General features: G+C 46.8%; 7 protein-coding genes across 7 annotated transcripts; 5 read left to right on the forward strand and 2 right to left on the reverse strand.

The window, feature by feature from the left end:
* Positions 1–28: 28 nt before the first annotated feature.
* N7537_004798 (uncharacterized protein) lies at positions 29–2,077 on the reverse strand (the record flags this gene model as incomplete). Its single annotated transcript, XM_056895855.1, has 1 exon — positions 29–2,077. One exon carries the CDS (start codon positions 2,075–2,077, stop codon positions 29–31), a length of 2,049 nt encoding a protein of 682 aa, XP_056755603.1.
* Positions 2,078–4,293: 2,216 nt separating this feature from the next.
* On the reverse strand, positions 4,294–5,647 carry N7537_004799 (Aldolase-type TIM barrel; the record flags this gene model as incomplete). Its single annotated transcript, XM_056895856.1, has 7 exons — positions 4,294–4,386; positions 4,449–4,788; positions 4,840–5,071; positions 5,132–5,240; positions 5,293–5,421; positions 5,476–5,519; positions 5,575–5,647. 7 exons carry the CDS (start codon positions 5,645–5,647, stop codon positions 4,294–4,296), a joined length of 1,020 nt encoding a protein of 339 aa, XP_056755604.1.
* A 1,522-nt stretch (positions 5,648–7,169) lies between these two features.
* Positions 7,170–8,924, forward strand: N7537_004800 (uncharacterized protein; the record flags this gene model as incomplete). The annotated part of the gene is made up of 5 exons (XM_056895857.1): positions 7,170–7,357; positions 7,412–7,433; positions 7,490–7,563; positions 7,628–7,957; positions 8,030–8,924. The coding sequence occupies 5 exons, from the start codon at positions 7,170–7,172 to the stop codon at positions 8,922–8,924; spliced, it is 1,509 nt and encodes a 502-aa protein (XP_056755605.1).
* Positions 8,925–9,671: 747 nt separating this feature from the next.
* Positions 9,672–10,787, forward strand: N7537_004801 (uncharacterized protein; the record flags this gene model as incomplete). Its single annotated transcript, XM_056895858.1, has 1 exon — positions 9,672–10,787. The coding sequence occupies one exon, from the start codon at positions 9,672–9,674 to the stop codon at positions 10,785–10,787; it is 1,116 nt and encodes a 371-aa protein (XP_056755606.1).
* A 1,470-nt stretch (positions 10,788–12,257) lies between these two features.
* Positions 12,258–14,082, forward strand: N7537_004802 (glycoside hydrolase family 72 protein; the record flags this gene model as incomplete). The annotated part of the gene is made up of 3 exons (XM_056895859.1): positions 12,258–12,433; positions 12,485–12,510; positions 12,566–14,082. The coding sequence occupies 3 exons, from the start codon at positions 12,258–12,260 to the stop codon at positions 14,080–14,082; spliced, it is 1,719 nt and encodes a 572-aa protein (XP_056755607.1).
* Positions 14,083–15,119: 1,037 nt separating this feature from the next.
* Positions 15,120–15,595, forward strand: N7537_004803 (uncharacterized protein; the record flags this gene model as incomplete). The annotated part of the gene is made up of 4 exons (XM_056895860.1): positions 15,120–15,128; positions 15,226–15,297; positions 15,360–15,430; positions 15,526–15,595. The coding sequence occupies 4 exons, from the start codon at positions 15,120–15,122 to the stop codon at positions 15,593–15,595; spliced, it is 222 nt and encodes a 73-aa protein (XP_056755608.1).
* Positions 15,596–16,946: 1,351 nt separating this feature from the next.
* Positions 16,947–18,872, forward strand: N7537_004804 (uncharacterized protein; the record flags this gene model as incomplete). Its single annotated transcript, XM_056895861.1, has 1 exon — positions 16,947–18,872. The coding sequence occupies one exon, from the start codon at positions 16,947–16,949 to the stop codon at positions 18,870–18,872; it is 1,926 nt and encodes a 641-aa protein (XP_056755609.1).
* Between the last annotated feature and the right edge of the window lie 530 nt (positions 18,873–19,402).

Consider the following 19,402-nt stretch of genomic DNA (forward strand, 5'->3'; position numbering starts at 1 on the left):
CCGTGATGGTCGTTACCGTGCATCTTTGTCACTCTGCCTCCACCACCAGACTTGTACGGCTCGCCCACCGGCTTCCATAAAAGGCCCCGGGCATCCCGATGCACTCCTGATACGCACTCGCGAGCTCCTCTGCCATATCGCTTCTGGTAGAGTTTGCTCGTCCCAGGTCACTTGACGGACGCTCTTGATATGGTACTGGCGATTCCTCAGATGGTTCTTTTGGAAGGAGGTTTGAGCGTTTCTTGCTTTCCCTATTTCTAGAAAACTTTGGTATCCAACGTCCACTACGAGAGCGCGAGGGGTCTCCGTTTTGTCTGTCTGCACTCCTGCCGTTGGATGGATCGAAGTACACTGAGGGCTGATGGTTTGTCTGATCCATCGAGAAGCGGCGTCCACTAAGTGGTGAAGTATCTGAAGTATAGACTTCAGGCCCATGGGTTGAATCGTGGTACATGCCTGGTTGTTGTTGTTGTTTACGTGTGGACCGACTGACTTTCGCCCATCGACTCAAGAACGTTTCGTCGACGTCTTCGATATAAAAGCTCTTGGCAGATGTTGGTGTCTTTGCAGAGATTGGAGATTTCATAGAAGTTGGCGACTCAATGTGCTGCGCCCGATTTGAACTTGTACGGTGGGCTTCACTTGCAGCCATCCCTACACCTGCCAAATCCACTGCCAGCGGTGCGTGACGATTATCTCGAACTGAATGGCTCTTCATTTTGGCCCACATTGTTGGTGTCAAAACTGGTTCCCCTATGACATTGGTAGGACTTTTGTTCGAAGGAGACTGTCGGCTGTCAGACCTAGGCCCCGAAGTGTCTTTGTGCCAACTCCCATTCGGAAGTGAATTGCTGTTCCCTCCAACTGCTGGTGGGTGAGCCTCAGCGTTGTCCACCAAGCTATACCCATAGCCCATTCGCCGGCCCCCAGTCATCCACCCAGGACTGACTCTGCGCTGTGGTCCAGCGCCGTTGGGTCCATTGAAAATTCCATGAACCTGGGGTGATTCCCAGTTTGCCGCATCAAGTTGCTCAACAAACCTACTTTTCAGAACCTCAGCAACTGGTTTCAGTTCATTTTGGACCGAGTCAGCCCCAGCTACTATTTGTGCATGAATATTGGGTAAACTATCCATCGCATTTGCAGCATGAACTCTCAGCGATTGAACAGCAGATGCTCCCCGTGAAGGATTACTGCTTTGGCGCGAATAGAAAGAAGAGGCATCTCGTTGGTGAGATGTAGCTTGCTTCTGGGGCTCGGAACTCCCGATTGTCAATGTTCCAGATCTCTCATGAGATTGAAGATTCTCTTGCGATGCCATCTGTGGCCCATACCTATTCGGACGTGGAAGTTCCGACATAGATGGATTAGCCGATGTCGGCCCGGACCCCATACTTGTCCCTGCGAGTCTGTGCGAAAGGTCAAGATCACCAAGATGCAGTACCCGACTCTCGGAGTGTGTACCGGGGGAGCTTGTTGGTTGCCGTGTTTTGGAAACCGTAATTCCCGGATCTTCCTTGGCTACCGATGTCGAAGATGCCGCGCGATAATTGTTAGGATCTGATCCCATGTACTGAGCCCAGTCAACCACCAGATTCTGGAGGTTCTCACCGCTACTGCTGCCTTTAAAGTCTCCTCGAGACCGCAGATGTTCTTGATTTGGTGGAGCTAATTCTTCTTGACTGGGGTGAAAACTTGAGAAAGATTTGGCGAACGCGTTTTGCTCGCCCAACCGCTCATTTTTGAATGAAGGCACCGACTGGTTACCCGTGCCTTCGAATTCAGCGTCGGGGTGAGCAGTGCACCCCCTCAAACTTCCTGGTGGTGTGGGTATATAATGCATCCCAAAGGGAGTTCCCGGGGTGCCGGATTGATCATGTCTGTTGGCACCCGCCCACATCTCCAAGTCATTTCGCTCACGGCTATACTCTATTAGATCATGCAACCCCATCCTGCGAAAAGCCGGGATTCTGGGCGAAGCTCTCATATGGTCGACATGCTGGGGACTCCCAATGCACTGGGCATCACTGTCGTACCCTCGTGCGCTCGTCAGACTACTTCCCATGTCCCCAACCATTGATACCTCTGGGGTTTTTTTGGGTGCGTTTGCCTTAAGCTTGAGTGAGAAGGGAAAGATGTGGCGGTGTTCCCCGGACTGTCTGGATTCTCTCGAGAATCGATGGCGGAGCCGACGCGAAAGACTTGTAGATCTCCGCCTCCGATCTCGAACGGGGGTCAAAGTTGATCCTAGTGCAAGGCCTGCAGTATCTCAAGTTAGCCAGGTGCCGTCTTGAAACCGAGTATTGCGCTGGGCCTTGCCTTGGGCTTGCTCCCTGGGACCATCTCGATATGATGGTGTGGAGCTACTTGGAGAATCAGCTCGATGTCCCTTTCGGAGACGAGGACATGTAATAAAAAACATTTGCGCATGGTATATTTACAAGATGAACTTCTACGTGTGCTTTAACCTCGCCTTATGGGACTTTTGGGGAAGGCACTATTGTCAGCGGATGTGCCTTCCATTTCAAAACATCCGGAGGTCGCTCTTGTCAGTTATTAACATGGCCTCGATCCTTGGATCAGTTTAACATAAGGTCCACGGATGATTCCTGTTTCGAGATTATAGCCTTAAAATTTAAACTACAATATATCCCCGATTAAAGACAGAAAAGGATGGACGACTTGGATCATACTGACGATACCTGGGTCGTTGATTAGAACTAGCCTTGACCTGCGGTAACCACAACACCTCTCTCAGCCACTCAACTCGTTCTAGCTGCACTATAACCTAAGTGTGACAATCGCCGCATGCTTCCCATTTGATACGGTCTATATGATTATCTAGCGCTAAATGTCTCGACTCTCGAAGCTTCTCGCTAAATCTTCTATTAATATAACTGATAAGCCTACTTCCATGAGCACCATCCACGAAAGAAAACTGGATATGAGTTCTCCCCGATGTGTCAAAGTCACAAGCTATACTTCACACACCTCTCATCCAGATGGCGCAAGATCTGATTACAATACTTTTTAGTCTCAGGTCAACATAGTCACTCAATGAACCAGTCCATTTAAGTAAAATGATGAATTACAATACAAGTCGTACCTCCCCATGTTAAAGAGTTAGCCTCCCATATGTGTCTAGGAGACATGACTAGAGTTTCCATGATCTTGTCACACAACAACCCTCAGGTGGGGACCAGAGTGGATACAATCTCCCGATACATACTAGTGCCATGAGTGGGTCAGACGCGGGCCGTACCCATAAACCAGTTTTAGTGGGGCGTGCAATTTGCGCTATAGACATCTAAGACCATAACACGAACATCGAGATGTTTATTTACAAGGGCTAGACATCCAAATAATCCTGGTTAGGGAACACGAGAGCACATCTAATGAATCTCAAGATGCAGGGAGACTATAGGGCATGTGTTTTTTCTTTTGCCCTAGAGTCATAATCATTCCTAGCAAATATACTACGAATACCAGCTCCTAGTTCTAAACATATCTGACCACTGCTTCATGGTTACATTGAAACCAACCAGTCAGCTTCGAGTTGTTGGGTAGATGCTCTGAGGTTTCACTGTACAGGTGTAGTGTAGCGAAATGAGCAAACAGGTCGAAAGTAATAGACCGAGTGTTTATAATGATTTGATAACATACCTATTGAAGAGGGGAACGCTCAAGGCTGTATGCTCTGGGGCATGTGGCTCGATTCAGCGCACGTAGTTCAGCTTCATATCCAACTTTGCATGTAGGGAAACCCAGGGGCACTGCCCTAGAAGTGGATTCAGAGAGGTGTAGGAGTGCGTGTTCTCACTCTGTGTCTATCTGCTACTTGTAACCTCACGATCTCAATGCTTACACAACGACATATGAAAAAGAAGAAGAGGCAAGGGCAAAATGCATAGTGGGGAGCCTATTTCCCCACTACACTATGTACCTTCACTATCTACAAATTGATGATTGTCATACTTCACCGCTAGTGAGGCTTTTGCGGTCTTGGTTTCAGTTTGTTTCATGTCGGTAGTAAACATTTGAACCAGACGAGGTCAACATTTTGGATGAACAATAGGAGAGACATCTACCTCCAGTTTTAATAGGGATCTTCCTACCTCCCTTTCGACGACAATGGTTACATTAAATAGAGTAGGCTATTGTTCAATTGATACAAGCTACCAATCCCCGATTAGGGGCTTTCCTGCAGATGCGTATCCTTACTGACGTTTTTAAATATCACTCCCGTTCACGACCCATCAAACAAGAAGGACACTGTACAGCCACAATGGTGCTTCATAGATTGATTGGGATGTAAGAAGAGTCCTCCAATTGAGAAGCGATGTACAACTCCGCCGCCGTTTGAGCATCACAAAACAGAGAAATTGCCTGCATTCGAGATTAATCAATCTGAGCTGCACAAAAAGCACAAGTTGGAAGTGTATTCGTACCTGTGCTGTCTTGAACTGGGCCTTTCCATCCTCACTAGCAGCAAAATGAACCCGGTATTGACTCTCGGAGTCGATATATGAGAGATATTTGACAACCTCTGTGGTCATAGTGGTTTTCGCAAACAAGGACATACTTTCCACCTCCTCTTGGAGTCTCTCTGTAGCTGCCAAAACCTTCAGAACCTTTGGTGTTATAGTAAGTGCGTCGATTCCGGCGAGCATAATCAGCTCATCGAGGTTCATTGTGACACAGACTTTCAGCCGTGTGGGAAGAGAGTTCTGCTGATAGAACTGTTGTGCTTGCACACAGACACCAAGGATTGGGTTCTTGTCCTTGTATCTGCCAAGTAATTAGAGATGCACCCAGTATTCGGCGATCTCTGTCACTCACCCCTTGTAAGTTTCGGTTTTGAGCTCATGCACAAACGGTGAAATTGATATGCAGCCGGCTTCGCCCGCAAGGATTACCTGTTCCATGGAGAAGACAGTCGTGGCCAAAGTCTTTATTCCACTTTGCTTGAGCTGACGGGAAGCCTGCATTCCCTCCCATGTGGCTGGGACCTTCGTAACCAGGTGAGATGTGTCGAAATAAGGGTCAACGATTTTGCAGATATGATGGAGTCCTGCAGCATATAGATTAACATCTTTCTTTTTGACGTACAGTATGAAGAGTATTATCTTACGCTGAGCATTTGCAACTATTGCTTCGGTATTGTAGGAGTAGCTCGGGTTGACCATGACATGAACATTTCCATGAACAGTTTGGATCACTTCGAGGGCTAGTTCAATACCCTGGATCAGTTAGCTTTAGAAATCCACACTACCAAATTTACCAAACACCTACCACCACCTCCACAGCAAGCTCCTCGAGGGTGATGGTGGCAAACCGTGGGTGGATAGTTGCCGCCAACTCTAGTGATCTCTTCAACACAGCGCTTCTGTTGGGCTTGACAATCTCAGCTTGAATCTCAAACTGCTTTCCTAATTAGCACACAGCAATACAGGGTATCTAAATATTTCCTCGTACTTGGTTTCCCGTTGCGTCCTGGAAAGGTCCGATCTCTCTGGAAGCTGGCGTGAAATTTGCATTAGTATTCTGCCTGATGCAAGTCAAAAGACTCTCAACCTTCAGCATCGTATGTATCAATATCCACCTGTGTTCGTGAGCGAAGGTATTCCAGTAAGTTCACAGTCGCCATGTTGTCTGTCTTGTTGGGTGGTATGTATAACACTGCTGACTTCTTCACTGGGTAGAAAAAGAAAAAGGAATAGACTTTGCATATGATATAGTCAGGTTGACGATCCGGCCCCTACTTAAATAGAATAGTAGTGGGGGAAGAACCATTGATCTCACTAGCACCTTTGTTTCACCAGTGGCGAATTGTGAAACCAGGAACTTTAGTCTACTGGTAATTGTTGCCAGAAAAAGATTGCCTATGTATTCTGAAATTATATAGTACACCAAAAGAAAGAAAAAGCTAAATGATAGGTGATATATCTATGCTGTACATCTACGTGTGCACAATATTAACCAATACGACCAAAGTCCCACGTGGTACACTTCGTCGCCCGTACATCCCAGTCGCATTGTCTCAGCGAAGGAAAGGTTACAGGCAACGTTGGTTTGGTTGTTGAACCTGGCCGGATGATAGGTCGTAAGGTAGGATTTCGAATGCACTCAATACGGCATGGTTGTACCATTGTAATGGGTAGCTGTACGAGGGATGCATAAAAGTGGCCAGAATGTATTCCGATGACATACAAAAAGTGGCACTAAAGACCTTACGATGTCAGTATTTAGACTTTACCCCGATTTTGCAATACTGTAGAGCGGCATACTTGTGGTTTGATATTGAAGCGTCGGGTTGAAAGGAGCGTGTTTAGAGATTGATCTCTTCTGACATAATGTAATCCCTTTTCTCCATCCCTTCATCATCCGCTGATCAAACCCAGTGAAAACAAGATAAAACAAGAAACAAAAAGGGAAATTGCGACATTGTTTGACATAATATTTTCTATTTTACTTCCAGCACTTGTTGCTTAAGCCCATTGAAGATGTCGTCATTATACAAGGCTAGAGTGTCAGCCACTCTGGAATATTGAGGAACAACATCGTATATACTAATATGACCCCATTTCTATTGTAATTTCTATGATAACTATATTAGATGAAAGTATCCGAAGACATACTTAGAAATCTACAAATAATAATCGTTGTAAGTCGAGAAATACCCCATGATCCTGATTATCCTCCGTATGAAAGTTTGGCCATAATCCTACAATTGCCCAAGTATGGACCCTCTGCAGATGTTCATCATCGCACGTACATCATCTTCAAAGCATTATGTAAATGCTGGTTTCTGTTCCACATTCTTAATGACCGCAGAGAATGTGTAGGATCAACAAGGGAGATGATGTAATGATAGTAAGATCAACGTAGATTTTACTATTTCTTATATCGATTATGAGCTTACGTCCTCGGTGGGTCAAAAACTTCAACATCTTTATTACTGTCCCTTGCATGTATCTACCGGACCTACCGGATCTACCAGCTGCATAGAGGCTTTTCTTGCTATTCAATGAATATCAATCTCTACGACATCCTAAACATGTGTTCACAGTAAAAGTCCAATTCAAGAATGCCTGGGCTCAATCATATAAAGCTCCTTTCCTAGCCCAATCCAGTTAAGTTTAACCTCAGTACTTGGTTCAGAGATCATTATGCTCATGGTTACTCCCCAAGCACGATTAGAGGTAGGCCACGCCCTCAAAATCCAAGGTTTAAAGCGCACTGGAGATGAGAAGAATCTCGTGGGTTGGGCTGCCATGAACCCACGCCACCCGCGGAATTGGAGCAAGTCGAGGAAGGCGTATGATGTTTCAATCATCATCTTCTTGGAATTTTATACGTGAGTTTTGCAGTTCTGGATAATTGACCGAGACTGACGATTTTTGCGAATTAGGACCGCAGTGAGCACATCAGGGGTATGGGTTATTTAATCCAGAGTCACATTATATGTCAAATACTAAATTGTTTGCAGGCTACAGCTGCCAGAAATGCACAGGAACACTTTGGAATAGGGGAGACCTTGTCTGTGTTTCTATACATATCGACGTAAGTCCTTCTCCGTCGTTATGGGTATCGTTTACGGAAAATGCTTACTAGATGAAACACAAAGATATCTTCTCGCGCAAGGTATTGGTAGCATAGTATTGCCTCCTTACTCTGAGTGCTACGGCCGAAAAAAGCTATATGTGGGCAGCACTGCAGTGTACAGTATATTTTGCGTGTTGATTTCGGCAGCGGAGTTGCCTGGCGCAGGGGCTTTCGGACGCCTCATCACAGGCTTTTTGTCTGCGGTCCCGAGTGCTGTCATCAATGGCAGTATGCAAGATATGTTCGACACCAGAGAGCTTATATGGCTTACGTTACCGTATATGGCCATGTCAAATTTGGGTATCGCAATGGGGCCGGTGATGAGTGCATATATCACAGCTGCTTGGGGGTGGTAAGTACTGTCCCAGCTCGAAAAGATGGGATGTACACAGAAACAGATCAAAATACTAATGAATCGTTGTAGGAAATGGGTTTTCTACGTCGCCGCCATAGTCACCGGAATCCTAGCTGTATTGCTACTCACGATTCGTGAATCCCGCCCAACAGTTTTGCTGACACAGGAGGTTCGACACCTGCGTCACATTACTGGTGATTACTCTCTCCAAGCATTGAACCCAGACAGAGTCCCAGGCATCCGGTCGTTCGCACGGAACTTCGCCTTCCGACCAGCCCAGCTCCTCTTCACAGAGCCCATCATTGCAGCAGTCTCAATCGTCTGCGGCATCTCCACTGGTCTCATCTACCTATTCACAGACATCCTGCCTGGGGTTTATGAATCCTTCGGTCTCACGTCCACGCAAGCCAGTCTCCCCTTCCTAGCCCTAGGCTTCGGGTTCCTTCCCAATATCGGTACCCGCTTCTTGGAATATCGCAAAACAGCACGTCGGCGCCAGCGTGGCGAACCAATTATTCCCGAGCATAAACTAACTGGCTACATCATTGCTGCACCAGTCCTAATGATCGCACTGTGGTGGTTCGCATGGACGATCCCACCGGCCGTACATGTGCATTACTTTGCGTCCGTGATACCGCTCTTCCTGACGGGATTCGCGATCAATGAGTTCGGCATCGTGCTGGTGGGATACATGTCGGATAGCTACCGGTCGTACTCGGCTAGCGGATTTGCGGCGCTGGGCCTGGTGCGCTGTGTGTTGGCCGCTTCGTTTCCGTTGTTTTCTGGGCGGATGTTTAGCGAGCTGGGGCCTAATTCCGCTATGTGTGTGCTAGCTAGTTTGGCCACTGGGTTTTGTATCCTGTCGCCCGTGCTAAGGATATATGGGGAACGTTTGAGGAAGTCGAGCAAGTTCGCTGCGCACTGTGTGGATGTTGATGCGGAAAATACATTTGAGCGGACATGATACTTGTGGTGCATTATGGATAGCGATGTTTTTGAGTTCTTCGTTTACGACCCCGAAGAGGAAATCAACAAAATATATTTGATGGCAGCAAGTGCATCAAATGCGGAAAAGAAACTATGTATTCGGTGGGGATGCCGTCATATGAACAACCTAACGTGCCAGAGGGCCGCATTAGTATCATTTACATCTAATTGAATTCCAACACCGTTTTCACCGCACTGGTGGAGTTCATACGCATCAAATAACTCGGTTAGTCACCTAGCTTTCACCACAAGGGCCAATCTCATGTCTGTACCAACTCATGGCCCAATCAAATAACTAAACTAACACCAACACCCAAATTGGTCTAAGGTACAATGACTGGACGTCAGTTTCTACACCTAGCCCCACCCAACTTACTGCCATGATAAGTATATACCGCCTATTTAAAGCGGTTGACACAGATCATACTAGATTTGAGTTCATGGAGGCTTCTGACTGGCAGTATATTATATAATCATAGGGTTGTGGGACCAAGGGGTGTAAAAACTAATGTCCACTGACTGTATTACTGGATCAATTGTTGTAGTGGGGCGATGGACACTAGGGAAACTCCTGTGGGCTCAGCCGCACGCTAAAGTGGATTTCGTTGCTGTTGCTGACAATATGCTGATTTCTTTAAACCCGCCCAGGCGGCTTCTTTGATCGGATTTCATATAACTATTCGCATGTTTCCCTGATCTTTGAGGCTCTTCACTTATCCTTTCAATGCCAACCAACTTAAACTCGCGCTCCTTGCGCTTAACTCTCGCTCTAATAATTCCATTTGCCCTCATTTGTTACCTTTATTCGTGGAATCAAACACCCACCTTGGTCCCCAGTCCCTCCACACCGCAATCTTTCGAGACAACGACCGGCACAGGGAGCCCGGCCTCAATATCAGTGCCTACAAAGGAGCCATCGACTAGTGACAGGCATCCCGGTACTTCCGCTGCACCTATTTACACGCTTCCAGACAAGGTCTGGCATTCTGCCAAGTTCGATAATCTATCGGAAAATCAGCGCGAATGGACCGGCAGCTGGACAAGAAAAAATCCATCGATCCGCCAAGAATTGCTGACTGATAGATCGGCTGAAGCATTCGTTCGCGCTCATTATTTCAAAACGCGACCGGATATCGTCGAAGTCTATGAAGCCCTTCCAATCCCGATCCTCCGTGCAGACCTGTTCCGTTACCTGGTTGTTCTCGCCGAAGGCGGAATTTGGGGCGATTTAGATACCTCGTGCGAGAAAGAGGTCGCCGAGTGGGTACCCTTGGAATACCGAAATGCGAACATCGACATGATTGTCGGATTGGAGTTCGACTTTGAATGGCGAGGAGCGGGAACGAAAATTGCTTCCCAGTTCTGCAATTGGGTATTTGTTGGACGGAAGTCTTCGCGCAATCTCCAAGTTATTGTTGACACTGTCCTCAATAAATTGGAGGGTATTGCTGAAGCAAACTCCGTGGGCATCGAAGGGATTACCTTGGAAATGCTTTCAGACGTGGTTGAGGTGACAGGGCCTAAGATTATGACAGTCGCGATCATGGAGAGTCTCGGGCAATTGCTCGGTAGAACGGTCGATGATCGCGATTTTGCGCACACTAAACGGCCCAAGTTGGTTGGTGATGTTTTGATCATGCCCGGGGTCTCTTTCGCTGCTCTTCAAAACAGCAACCCGACGGATCAAGGTGATCCACTTGTGACGCATCATTACGAGGGCTCGTGGAAGAAGGAGGATGCAGAAGCAAAGGAGCGGAAAAAGCAGAAGCAAGAACAGGAACAGCAGCAACAGCAGCAAGAAGGATCGCCACCACCACCAGGTGCAGCTGCTGCGACCTGATCAAAGTACAACAACGAGCGAAGAGCGGTGGGTTGCTATCCTCTTGTCTTGTTATCTCTTTTATTTCCCCGGGTAGGGTGTCTTTTCTTCATTTGAATCCCAACAGACAGGATTCAAGATTCAAAGAACATAATATGTAACTATCATCAGGAGTTTTGTCTATTTTCGGTTCATGTCATTTAGAATGGTATATCAAGCAAGTGTCGGGGTGTTCTATCTATCATTCTAAATCCCCCATCAAAAGAAATTCAAACCTCTATCTCCTAGAGAGACCACAGTCAGGCTGACGCCCATATTTGTGCATGGACACGTCTGAACAAGACCAACCATACCACTATAGGTATTGGCCGCCTTGTGTCGCCCAGCTTCGGGCTTTTAGCCGCCTGCATAGTGCAAAACAACTCAAGCCTCATGTGTAACGTAAAATGGAAGGGAGGCGCTTGTAGCGCTCAAACTAATTGGTGAACAGGTCCTACATCGGGAGACAGTGGATGTTTAGTACGCGGAAATCGAAAAAGAAAAAGAAAAGAAAAATGCCAGACTGGAATATGTTCCCGCCTAGGCCCTAAATAGGAACCGAGGTTTTTGTTATGATCTAGTGGTAGAATAGGCTGTATTTTTCATACAAAAAAATGGAAAAGAAAAAAACCAAAATTGCTGACAAGAGCAGGAAGAAGGAAAGCCTTGAGGATGGGGCACGTGGGGCAGCTCTACCCTATATTGATCGATAAAAATACTATTTGCACGTGGATCAGTTACAAAGCCGGATCTTGCCGATCTCGGGAGCGGATCGCTCTGCTGGTGGAGCTGTATGTACATAGATACTCCACTTGGATATTTCAAAAGCTTGACTCTGCCAAGAGAAGGATATTGAGGCAAACGGGAGGCATGTAAATAGAAATAAACTAGACCAGCTTTGAAAGGTCCTCTACTGCAAGTACCCGCATTCTCGGCGCTATTACAAACCGGGAACTAAGGTACGCGAACCCTATTCTGTGGCTATAATCGAGGGTATCGGGAGTTCCCAACCCAAATATGAGTGCAGATCAAGGTAATTCACTGTAGGGAAGTTATGACGGGGCGAATCGTACAACTTCTCCACCAATTTGGGTCGATATTGTGTCATTTACAATTGAAATGAATCCAGCAGACGGTTGTATACTCGCAGCCATTCAATTGAGAGATATCTCCCAAAGCTATTTAAATTGACCAGAACGTGAGGCGGTCACCTGCCGCCTCGTCGCTTCCTACTTTGTATATTATATAGGCAGTCGAAACTGCCCAGGTGGCACGTGGTACCTGTAGACATAATATTGTTTCTCTCGCGTCTTCTGTGTTCCTTTTACTTTCCTCATAAACAACGCGTGCAACGGTTACACACAAACCCCTCAGTTTTTGCATTACGAGGCTTGGTTATTCTTCTCGTATCTATCAATAGCAATCACTATAACTGACTTGAATGCAGCCAAGATGGGAATTCACCTTCTTCTAGCAAGCCTCTTCCTGCTCTTGGCAGTTGCCACAGCTAGTGTTCCGCCGATCCAGATCAAAGCAAGTATCTCCACACTGTTTTGGAGGACTCAAGAAACTAACGGGGTTTATTCACAGGGGTCTAAGCTCTTCTATTCAAACAACGGGACGCAATTGTGAGTTGAAAGACCATTTCAAACTGTTTGAGTTGCTAATTCTGGGACTAGTTACATCCGTGGCATTGCCTACCAGGGTATGCAAGCTAAATGACACAAATACTCCAATGACCTTAGACTAACACTATCTAGAGGACTACAATTCCGGAGGTGCTACAGGTACTGGTCAATCAAGTGATACTCACTACACTGACCCTCTGGCGGACGTTTCTCACTGTGAACGTGATATCCCATACCTCCAGCAACTGCGAACCAACGTCATCCGGATCTACGCTGTCGACCCGACCAAAAGCCACGATGCTTGTATGCAGAAATTGGCCGATGCAGGAATTTATGTTATTGCCGATCTGTCGTCTCCTCAGTTATCGATTATCTCCAACTCGCCAACTTGGACCGTTGCACAATACGATCGATACACCTCCGTGGTTGATGCTTTGCATCAGTATGACAATGTGATTGGTTTCTTTGCCGGGAATGAAGTGGTGAACAAAGTCAACGAGACAATCGGTTCAGCATTTGTTAAAGCAGCGGTGCGCGATATGAAAGCATACATCAAAGCGAAGGGATACAGGAAGTCCTTGGGCTTTGGTTATGCAACTACCGACCAACCTGACTTTCGCAATGAGCTGTCAGACTATCTCCACTGTGGAGATCAGTCTACCGCTATCGACTTTTTCGGTTACAACATGTACGAGTGGTGTGGAGACAACACATTCCAGGGCTCTGGATACAAAAACCTCACCGAACAGTACAAGGATTACCCTGTCCCAATCTTCTTCTCAGAGTATGGATGCAACACGGTCAGGCCTCGCAAGTTTGGCGACATTTCTGCGATCTTCGGACCTGACATGGAAAATGTCTGGAGTGGTGGGATTGTTTACATGTATTTCGAAAGTGCCAACAATTACGGGCTAGTCTCTGTTGACGGAAACTCCGTGAGCACACAGCCAGAATTCAGCTATTATTCAAAGGCAATTCAGACTGCGACTCCCAGCGGTGTCAACAGCGGCAGTTACACCCCCACAAACTCTCTGCATGCCTGTCCCACCATCAATAGCATGTGGTTGGCAAAGTCCAGTCCCTTGCCACCACCCCCGAACAAAGACCTGTGTTCATGCATGGTGGACAGTCTCTCGTGTGTAGTCAGTCAATCTGTGCACGTGGATCAATACGGCGAATTGTTTGGTACAGTGTGCGGAAGCGACAAGAGTGCCTGCGATGGAATTTCCGAGAACGCAACCACAGGACAGTACGGTGCCTACAGCGTCTGCACCAGCAAGGATCAACTATCCTACGTCTTCGATCGCTACTACCAGGACCAGAAAAAGGATCAGTCGGCGTGCGATTTCAAGGGAGCGGCATCAACTCAGTCTGCCAAGGATCCTTCCGGAAGTTGCAAGGCACTTCTCGGCCAGGCGGGCACAACTGGAACGGGCCAAGCCACAGGTGGAAGAGCATCCCCGTCCAAAGGGGCAGGTGCTAATCTGATGGTCCCAGCTTATACGATTTTCGGTCTAAAGTTGATCGTGATCGTCTTGGTTCAATCCATTCTGGTTCCGTACATCACTGACTTGCTCGTTCCCCCCGATTTCTGGATGCGCATTGCTTATGGAGCTGTTAATCACCGTCGCGATCAGGGTGTGCACTGATAGCAGATAGTACCCATAGTCCCACTCGTTTGCGACTCCACTAATTAAAACAAAGTCGGCATTTTAATCATTCCAGATAGTAAGGCCGGAGTAGTGGTGATAATGATAAAGCTCCGGACATAGAGTGAAGGGTAGATATCGTAGGGATACCCAACGTCGACTCTGGCAAAGTGTAGGTAGGGGATTCGAAATAGCTGCATAAATGACCTGTTGCCGTCGGAGAACTTCTTTACCTCACGATATGCCTAGAATTTTACGCCCCCCCATTATATTATTCCATTGCCATAGAATACATCTCATTAACAGGCGTAAGATTGTCATATATAGTTTGCCATGTGCTTCAATCCTCTCAACTGCACTGGAGACCTTTATTCAGTATTCATCAAGAGGATTACAACTTCAATGGCTACTTCGGGCAAGCTCGACCATATCTTGGATGATTTTAGAACGCCTGGTTCTACCAAGTCTCCTAACCTTTTACCAGGGCCAGTGCCGGCACTACAGTAGATTTACCACTACAATGACGGGTATTGATATAACTGACTTGGTCGATCTATGACTTTGACTTTACGGATTCGGCAATTAATTTTGATATAGGCACAATATTTGAGAGCGCAGATTTCTCCGCAGCACAAGTCAGTGAAGAATCATTCAGAGTTATGAATTCTAGATAATGCGTATGTACTATGTAATTGGCCATGCGGATATTGCAGGCATTTTCGGGGGCCGTTGATTGTTCTGACGTCGACGAATGCCTCGGTAACTCCAAAGCAACATTGAAAACAAACTTCCTCCTAATAGACACCCTTTTTACTATACGCGTCGGTGTGATGAAACTCCAATAAATTGCCTGGGCGGTCGACACTCGGGATAAAGACATGCTTAGTAATCAATGCGTCCGCCCCACGTGGGGCCTAAGACCGGGGCTTACAATTTTTTTTACAAAAAATTACAGATCTCCCTCACGCCCACATCCCATCGCATTCCCCTCTTTGAACCTTTTCTCTCGTTTCAGGCGTCAAGTCAATACCGCAAAAATGGGCAACGTAAGAAAGAATTCTCAAGACCTACAGACAACGCCACGCTATCCTGAGCTCTTTGTTTGGGTCCGTCAACGCGCAGTGGACTAACAATACTTGACAGGGAGCCAAGGCAAACATGAAGCGCGAGCGCAACGCGAAGGACCAGAAGACCGCCAAGTCGCAGACCAAGAGCGTATGTCAATGTCTCCAACGTCCATATTGTCCCTCCAGTCACTGACACACATTCTTATCTAGAACGAGAAAGCCATGAACATCCAGTGCCAGATCTGCAGACAGACTTTCCTCCAGACCACCAAGGCGCCTGCGTACGTTATTCCACACCACTATCTCTTGCGCATGCCTTCGTTCATGTCCGTCTATGTGGGATTTCTCGCTAACATACATATTCGCGCGGTTATAGCCTCCTCGAGCACGCCTCCAACAAGCACAGCAAGGGTCTTCCCGAGTGCTTCCCCGGTATCAGCGCATAGACAGTCGTTCCCGCGGAACCGAAACCAATCTTCTTTACGATATCACGGGTTAGCATGGCTTTAGGAGTTTTGATGGAAAGCGAAAATATCTAGGAACTGGACTTGGGAGAGTGGTCGCTTTGCGTAGGCAACTATGTAGGTGTATGGGGTGGAGTGGTCATGGGGTGTACATGTAGTGGTGGTGTGAAGGAGCCTTGCGATTATAGATGCAGTTGACCATACATGATCTTTCTCTCCCTCCGTGCTTATTGATTTGGCGCTACAGTACTAACAGAAAGTGGTGGAAACTCTCCCGATCGATGTTTACACCTACGGTGATTTGATATGGGCCACGGTTGCAGGCCTGCGTGGCGAATAAGGGTTGTAGGATGATTTGGTTTTTGGTATACTACACCACATTATACTAGAGAGATTATATTAAATTAGCAAGGATCTCCAATTCAAGTCAATGGGAAGCAAATAAATTAGCAAAGATTGCAGCAGAACTATATCTCACGAATGAGGAGTCACATGAAGATCCACGTGCTCGGGTGATTTGATCAAAATGTGGATTTCTATCACTTCACTATTGCCGCTCAGGTAAATAAACAACTGCTTGGTCACGAAAATACCACCCATAATGAGCGAATTTTCAACCCAGGTTCCTTATGAACAACGAAATCTTCATCAGGGACACCGATATGTCAAAACGGCAACATGATAGCACTATGTCCGTGGTCTCTGAATGCCCTCGACCTCAACCCCCAAGATCACCAAGAGTTGATTACTGCGCTCGATAAGCAAATGGGTAGACTTGTACGGAGTACTTGAGGGGAACTATTTCTACGTACCCAAATTGAGGGTTGGAGCGCGATCGCCCGAAGCCCAAGCGTCGAGACTTGTCTTCAAACGGACTCGTTAAAGCGGGAAGTTATTTATAGTTCGAGCTAAGTCACTGGGCGACTGGGTAGTGAGCGGCTCTACTCTCCAAGGTAAAGAGGAGAGAGAAGCCTCCAGGCTTGAAGGCCACAAACCGTTCAGAACAGAACTAGCGAATAACCTTGCAAAGTCGTGCTTCTAGCTGGCTTGGCTAAGCCTTGGCTGATAGGGCTGCGATTTCTATGTGCCATATTCACTTCCAAGTTGAAAATGAGCTAAGGATGAAACCGTAGCAGGGGACGGCGCTCAGGCGCTCAGGGCGCTCGTATAGGAGGTTTAAACTCAGCCCTAAGACGCAGGGGGAATCAGCGTTTGGCGTAGAATAAAAAGCAAAACATTTGCCGTGGTAGATATTCCGTCTGTATGTTTTTTTTTTTTGGCTTTCCTCCTTTTTTCCGACAGATCTCCCCGTGGGGGTTGAAGACAACCCAGAATGGAGACACCCGGCTCCGTTCCTCTGCGGCAACTCCCGAGCTCAGACAATCTCCACAACCAAGAGGCACCAGAATACGCTGAACACGATTCCTCATCCGATTATTCCCCGCTACATAATGAGGAGCCTCCATCATATAGCCAGGCGCAGTCAACGGGACAAATTCCAAGACGAGAGCACACTACATCCTTTCCTCGATTAGCCTGGGTATTTTTATTCTCGATTATTTACGTGGCTCTCGTCCTTTATACTTGGGCCATGACGGCCATACTATCAACCCGCCCCCTCAAATCCAACTCCTGGACGTACTCGACTGAAACTTTACACTACCTTTACTTTGATAAGGATGAAACAGATTTCCATCGAGAGGAAAAGATCTATCGTTCTGTGCGGACTATTCAGACATTTATTCAAGTTGTTACTCTTCCCTGGATCTCCACAGTGTGTACTAGTGCTGCTGTAATCTTTAAGCAGAATCGAAAGAATTCTATGGGCCGCCAAGCCACAACGTTGGCTGACCGCGAGTGGACGGACTTTTCTTTATATCGAGCACTGATTTGTGGGAAATGGAGGCAATACGGCAGCAAACTGGTGGCTGCCGCAATTTTTATCTGGGTGTTTGGTCTCATCACATATCCCATCCAGTCGCTCTTTCTCAGTTCACGGTCTGTCAAAGTCCGGACATATCCCCAACAGAGAGCCGATATCTACGACTTCCGCTCGGTTGGTTCGTCTTCGGCATCATACAGTGTCGGCAAGGATGTGTTGCAAGTCCGTGATGCTCTAAATAAGGCGAACACCAATACATACCAACCGAACTTGTGGAATAACAATAGTGGAGTGCAATTCTTAACTCTTAACGATATGTCCTCTCAGACGTTCTATTCCCAGCTACCGAGTGGTTTCAATACGGGGCTGGTTCGTCAATTCGCGCCACGTGTGAACTCCACAGCTACATATGAGATCATAGAAGCATCTCAGTTTCCGGTCAACTGCGGCTCAAGCTCGGGGGCATTTTATGCCGAGTATTCAGCTTCGTACTCCTGGTACAGTACGTTTTCTTGGGGAGTCATCGCGTGCATGCCAGGAAATATGACAGAATCACCTTGGCGGACGGAACGTAAGCGGCAGGAGTTCTCTGAGGTTCTCTACCTCAATATGACGCAGGATGAGTACCTCTCAGCGGATTATACTGGTCAAGCGGCTCTTTACCGAATCACTGTGAACACTACGGCCGGGTTCTTTGAATTGCCCAACTATATGAACCAGGGTGTACCTGGCCCCTTACTGGACAAGGATCCGGTAGATCTTTGTGATCAACACTGTTTGAAACAATTGCACACATACTATTCGGGGGGTTATCACCGCCGCGATGAGAGCACAGCGGGTAGTGCTCTCAAAGCTATATCGCTGGATTCCATCTCAGGGCAGAGAAAAGGACCCTTATTATCGAGCGCCATAGCAACCTTCGGCCCTGGTTCTTTTATTGACACATTTATGGCAATTGCTTCAACTCTTGAAGAAGACAAGGGTGCAGATGAGTCGTTGTCCAACTTGAGATCTATTTGCATTACGAACCCCACACTCGCCAATCTGTTAGGAAATTCCTCTCCAGAGTGTATGTCTATTGACAGCTCTCCAAATGGCACTTGGTACCCTGCCGGGTCACAGATTGCGGGATGGATTTATGGATTCGAAAATGCCGCGGATTCGATTCCGCGTGTCTTCACGGCTGCGGCGTTTCTTGCTAATGAGGAATTCCTTTCTGACCAGGGCGGTGGATGGTATATCAACCAAGATTTGGGCACCGATATGGATCTTCCATCAATCTCTCGTGTGGGAATCATCGTAGTCTCGATCTTGATGGGACTTTACTTGCTACCACTGTTAGCTTTGTCACTCTACGCAGATTGTTACTCACGATGAACCGAGAAATTGGATTCCTTCGTCATGCTCTGATTTGGCGCAAATAAGGTCTTCCATTTGTTAGTTGGATGCAAGACTGATGAACTTCCTGAGCTGCACGTGATGCCTAGCGTTGTTCGGGATATGTATACAAACGAAGTGAAAGCACACTGTCATTCATTTCTAATGTTTAATTTGAATTAATAATGGTTTGGAAAATGGAAAGTTATTGAGCCACGAGTCAAAACTACATAGCAGCAGGGCCCCTATTCCAGATTACGAAACTAACGCTTAAAATTAAAAAGGAAGTCTGTCGACGATAATATAGCAGATTATACTGTCCCCAATACAACGTCCTCTGGCGTTAAGTTAACGGATTTAACAACTTCGAAAGCATATCGTACTTATATTAGAGGAACTGCTGGGTAGGTTAATATATGGGAGCTTTATGACCTAGGAGAAGGAACAATTAAAGGCCCCGAAAGAAAGAGCACTTCAGTCAATGGAGAAACTATTCGGCGCTAATAATTTACCGTTGAATAAATGGATGT

The sequence above is a fragment of the Penicillium hordei genome, assembly GCF_028827395.1.
Source record: "Penicillium hordei strain IBT 12815 chromosome Unknown utg000002l_segment0_segment0, whole genome shotgun sequence".
Classification (NCBI taxonomy): domain Eukaryota; kingdom Fungi; phylum Ascomycota; class Eurotiomycetes; order Eurotiales; family Aspergillaceae; genus Penicillium; species Penicillium hordei.